Source organism: Pteropus alecto, unplaced genomic scaffold, assembly GCF_000325575.1.
Source record: "Pteropus alecto unplaced genomic scaffold, ASM32557v1 scaffold49, whole genome shotgun sequence".
NCBI classification, from domain to species: Eukaryota; Metazoa; Chordata; class Mammalia; order Chiroptera; family Pteropodidae; genus Pteropus; species Pteropus alecto.
Genome location: NW_006443131.1, coordinates 991,723 through 997,088, shown reverse-complemented (window position 1 = coordinate 997,088; position 5,366 = coordinate 991,723). Strand labels below are relative to the sequence as shown.

At 63.6% G+C, this 5,366-nt stretch overlaps 1 protein-coding gene across 1 annotated transcript in view; it reads right to left on the bottom strand.

Moving 5' to 3' along the window:
• The window catches only part of HDGF (heparin binding growth factor), a 2,964-nt gene extending 2,773 nt beyond the window's left edge, over positions 1-191 (bottom strand). The window contains exon 1 of the mRNA XM_015598289.1: positions 115-191. Coding sequence (XP_015453775.1) covers positions 115-182 — 68 coding nt within the window. The 5' untranslated portion in view covers positions 183-191. The remainder of the gene's footprint in view (positions 1-114) is intronic.
• Positions 192-5,366: the final 5,175 nt, after the last annotated feature.

Sequence of the window (5,366 nt, the reverse complement as noted above, 5' to 3'; positions counted from 1 at the left end):
GAGAGAGGCGAAGCTGTGCTCCAGGGCCCCTCACTGCCCCCCAGCTGCACGGCCCGTAGCCCCGGTCCCCCGAAGTGCTCCGCCCGGGGCCACCCCACCTCTGCCCCCACTCACGTCTCGTGGGTCCCGAAGAAAAAGACTTGGTATTTGTTGGCTGTCGATTTCACCGCAGCCTCAGGCATCTCGTCAATCTGCGAACAAGACAGGGAGGCGAGCCAGAGTGAGCTGGCGTCCCGAGGTCGCAGATGTGGGGCCGGGGCGCTGACCTCTGGGGCACATTTGTGTAGTCAGACGGAGAGAGTCACCAAAGTGGTTTTGGAATCCTGCTTACCAGTGGAACTTCGCTCACACGAACTGAGACACCAGCGCCCCGTGGGGACCCTGGAGCCCCCCACTTTGCAAAGCAAACGGCATCTGTTCTGCCCTCCGCGTGCCAGATCCGGCCTGTGAGCTCCCCGCCTTTGCCATCTCCCCGGCCCCACCGCGGCCAGAGGGGCCTGTCCAAGTGTGGCATTTCCAGGGCCCACCCGTTCACCTTCCCCATGTGTCAGGGTCTGAACCCCAACGCTGCTGCCGATGTTTCTATGAGCGTGGGCAACCACAGAACCTCTCTGTGCCTCAGTTTCCTTCCTGTGAAGTGGGGAGTCGCTGTGCACTGAATGAGGGTAACGGCTCGTCCTCCCATGGGTGGCCCTTCTGCCCGCTGCTCGTCGGACTGACCCTGCGGCCTCCCAAACTCACTCACTCCACCCTCTGCCCTGCGGCCACTTCCTCCAGAAGGTCCCTTGCCTCTCCCGACCCGGTCAGCTTCCTAGATGAGACTCTCTGGGCACCTCCCCTCCTCAGCGCTCATCACAACTCTCGACTGCCTGGCTGTCCCGTCCCCACCTGACTGGTGTCTCTGTGGACTCTGCCCGCCCTGAAATCAGAGGGCAGCTCTGTTTTCATCCCCAGCACAGTGTCTGACACACAGCAGGTGCACACTAAAGACCGCTGAGCAAACCTCTGAAATAGCTAAAAGCAGACGGCTCTGGTTGAGTGGGAGGGCAAGGCCTCCCATTCCCCGAGGAGCAGCCCCCTCGAGACGTCTGGGGAACACTCTGAAAGCCACCTGCGGTAGTCGAAGTCTCTCACTTTACAGATGAGAAACTGAGGCCCAGAGAAGAGAAGTGATTTGCCCAGAATGACAGAGCAAGTCGCTGAGGGCCAGGCCTCGAGCTAGATCTGGGACTTGGTCCCTGCTCCACGGTCTGGGGGCTGAGTGCCCTGGTGCTGAAGGTGCAGAGGTCTGAGCTCAGGGAAACGGCGAGGCAGCCACCCAGCCACCCTCTCAGGTCAGGTCCTGGAGGCCCAGGCCCGGCCGAGGGGAGACTACAACTCCCAGCAGCACTTGCAGCAGACCCAGCAGCCTGGCTTCCCGCCGGACAGAGGCCAGGTGGCCATGTTGACTGGGGCCCCAGGAGCAGATAGGGACAGGCCAAGGCAGTAATTAACGCACCAAGACAGAGACAGAGTGCCTGACTGGGGGCCCGGGGAGAGTGGAAGCTGGGAGGGCGGACGAGCGCTGAGATACACCCAGGAGACGGGGTGGGGCGCTAGGCACCAATCTGAGGGGCATCTGGCTCCAGACCTGGAGTCTTCAGGCTCCTGGGCACCTCCCCCGCTTGCCCTGTGGCCTCTGGGGATAGAGGTCCAGCCCCTCCCCGCAAGAAGGCCGGTACCAACTGGGCCCTCCCCAGGACCAGGAGACACGGGCCTGAGTGCTGGGGGTGGGAAGGCACACTGTCCCCCCCAAACTGGATCTCCATTGCCATGACAACCCAACCCCGCCCCCAGGGCCACTCAGCAACCAGGAATGTGACCACTCCTCCCCCAGGCCCTCTCTCCGGATTGAGGAGGAGGGGACACTGACACACACCCCACCCCCAAGCCTGGAGTCTGGCACCTGAGTCTCTGGCTGTGCGAGAAAGGAAGGCTGGAGCTGGAGGGCCTGGGCCCTTCTGAGAAGCCCGACCTGAAGTGGGGGCTGAGGGGCAGTCAGTCCCGGGCCAGAACACCTGGGTCCAGTTGCCAGCTAACCCCCCCACCCTCTTCTTAGGAGTGGGGGACGTGAGAAACAAGATGAAAGCCTCCAGGGCTCAGAGGTCTCGGGGAAGCCTGCCCTGGGCCTCCGGGGGGGTCTCTCTGCACGAGGCGCGGGCAGAGCGGGATCTAAGCACAGTGGGCACACTGGACCCCGCATTTCCAGTGCCCACACCTGAAGCGGGGGCAGGGAACGTGCGATGAGGGGGAAACCGAGGCTCAGGAGAGGGGCGGGGTGAGTGAGGGTCTCTCCAGGAGCCACAGCAAAGCAGCTGGCGCCCACCGGCCTTTTCCTCAGGGAGGTAGCTGACCAGTGTGACAGAGGACCCAGGAGGCCACCAGCTGCCCAGCCTCAGGGGTGGGGGAGAAACAGAAGAATGGATGGGAATTAAAAATAGACAGAGCACAACACGCCCGAGAGACCCGCCCTGCCGGCCTTCTGCCAGACAAAGGGGGGGCCCAGAGAGCGGGAGGCCGGGGCGCACTGGCGTGTACCCCAAAGTGCAGGCTCCTGTGGGGGAGGGGCCGTGAGCGGTGTGCTCTTCCCACTTAAGGGACTCCCAGCACCTCATCCCGAAAGGGGAGAGGAGCCCCTCTGCAGTAGACCCTCCATCCTTCGGGTACAAAGGAAACGTCTTTCCTGCATCTGGAAGCGAAGGGCTGTCCCTCCTAGACCCAGCAGATGACAGCAGGTCTCGGGGAGGCCTGCACCCCACAACAGACCTGTCTCCCAGGCAGTGCCTTCATATCCAGGCTGACTCAGAACAAGTGAGTCAAGGCTAAGTGGGTCAGGGTGGGGCCAGATGAGCACCGAGGACCCCACTGCAGCCCCTCACTGGCCCAAGGGCAGAGGGGGCTCCGCTACTTGTCAGCCATCCCAGGACCCCCCAGCAGGTTACTTCCCCTCCGGGCCCGGCCCACCCACTCCCTCTGCAACTGCCCAGCTCCGTCGGAAGGGCCCGAGCACGAATTCCTGTCCTCCCAGGGCCCGTGGACACGCAGAGGGTTCTGAAGGTCCCAGGGGAGGGATGGGGGATAGGACCAAACACCTCTGTCCCAGCCTCAGACCAAATCCAGGCCTGGGGTGGCCTGCCCAGCTCAGAGGAAGGCAGCAGGGAAGGCCAAGCCCACATGGCCCGCCAGCCAGGGTTCTGACCACCACACCCAGGGCCCAGGCCCCACCTGACCCAGGATCCGGAAAATCTGGGGCAGGAGACGGTTGGGGCCGGGAAAGTGTGGCAAACCCAGCAGGCAAAGGCAAGGTGGTGCCTGGGAGTGGGGGAGGGGCAGAGGGAGGACAGATGGGTGAGGCCCTCTGGCCGCTCAGGTTTTCTGGGACCAGACTTTCTGGGCCCATGAAGCAGGAAGGGAGAGAGGAAGGAACCAAGAAAAATCCCTGAGTCTTGGAGGTTAATTGTTAAGTGCCTGGAGACCCCCCAGGAAGCCAGGCAGGAGGAAAGGGGAAGGTTAGCAGCAGCGGAGCCACCCTGCCAGGCAGGTCGGCCCACCACGTGGCCCCTCTAGCTGGGCTCCCCGCAGCATCTCACCCCGAGTCAGCTGCGGGAGGCCCCGTCTCCTCCTCCACCTCAGGAGGGGCCGGGCTGCTACTCCAGAAACTAAGACCCATCCACGGGCTGGTGAGGAGGCTCCGATCTGTCTGTCCTTTTGGTGGTCAAGGGGGATGCGTGTCGGAGATAAGCGCCTTGGGCGTACAGCTCCCCCAGCTGTGACAGAGCACACATGGCGGGGCCCCAGCCCTGGGATCCCATCCGTGGCTCTCCCCAGCCCTAACTTTATCTAAAGGGTCCAGGACTCCACCTCGGAAGAGACTCAGCCTCCTGTCCCACCCCCTGCCCTGGAGGACAGTGGGAAGAGACAAAATGGATGGCCGCCCCAGTCCCAGGCACTGCCCTCACTCCAAAGGCCACGGAAACCTGGAGGGCTTCTCACAGGGCCCAGGAAGGCCCATCCGTGTCTGTGCCCCGCCTTCCGTAATGCCTACGGGGTTCTCTGCAGCCCACGGCCAGCTGACCGCCCCCCCCCCTCACACACACCTTAGCCCAGCTTCTGGACTTTGTCCCACCCCAGGAGGCAGGAGCGGTGAAGACCTGGGCTCAGTTCTTGGCCTGCCCACCAGGGCCTTGGCATCCAGGCCAAGATGCCAGTTGGATCAAAGGTGGAGGGTAAAGTACATGAGTGTTCAGTGTCCCGCTCCACGCACATGTGTGCACAAAGCTGCCGTGGCTGCCGCCTCACGTAGCCTCCCCCAGACCCCGAGGAGGAGGCCCTGGAAGGAGGAGGCCCTGGAAGCCGGAGGCCCTGCTCCTCTGTACGGTCCTCTCATCCCAGGGGCCAGGCGTCCAGAAGTTTCAGGGACCCGGGAGGTCAAGGCATATGGGGTCAGGCACACTCCTCAGGAGGGGGGGACAGATTGAGGAAGAATCCCCAGGGCTTTCTCAGAGTGGCCCCAAAGTGGGCCTGACACTGAACAGACCCCACGGGAGCCTGGGGCGACCTCCTAAGTTCACAATAGGGTCTGGGCCAGAGACTCGGCTCCGCCAAGAGCAGCCCAAAGCCCTCAGGCGCCTGCCGTCCAGCCCTCTGCCTCTGGCTTTCACCGGGCAGGAGTCTCACGCTCCAGGCGCCCAACACCAGGCCTCCCCGCACCGCAGTGCGCCCCGTGACACCCCCAAACTCCTCCAGCACCCTTCAGGTCTCTCCCTCCCTCCTTCCTTCACCTGTCTCGGTAGGGGAGACAAGACTAGACGCCAGGCCGGGCCTCTGGGCCCCACCCTCCCACCTGGCCAGGTGCTAGAAGGGGGGAGGGGCCCTCATAGTGGCGGGCAGATCAACCACATGGCGGACGGGGCCTTTCTGGCGGGAGAGGCTCATATCTGGGGGGGAGGGGTGGAGAAGAAAGTCGGGCTCCCCCCGCCCCCACTCACAGGCAGTCTGGAATGGACTTCCCAGTCCCGCGGGGGCCCTGCCACCCTCAGCCCCATATGTGAGTTGCCAGCATATGGAGGTATATTTCCGTGGGGCTGAGGAGTGAGGAAGGTTCTGGCGGATGATTTCCGAGCCAGGCAGATCCCTCGTACGCCGCCCCCGGCCATCCCGCGACCCTCCCAACTTCGGACGTCTCACGGGCGCCCGGGACCAAAGTTTTCCAGAAGCGCTCTCCGCCTCTATGCTTCGCGGGGCTGGGATCCTCCGTTAACCATTTAGTCCAGGGAGGAGTTAGAGCTGGGGCAACGATCAATGAATAAACCGGGGGTCTCTAAGGG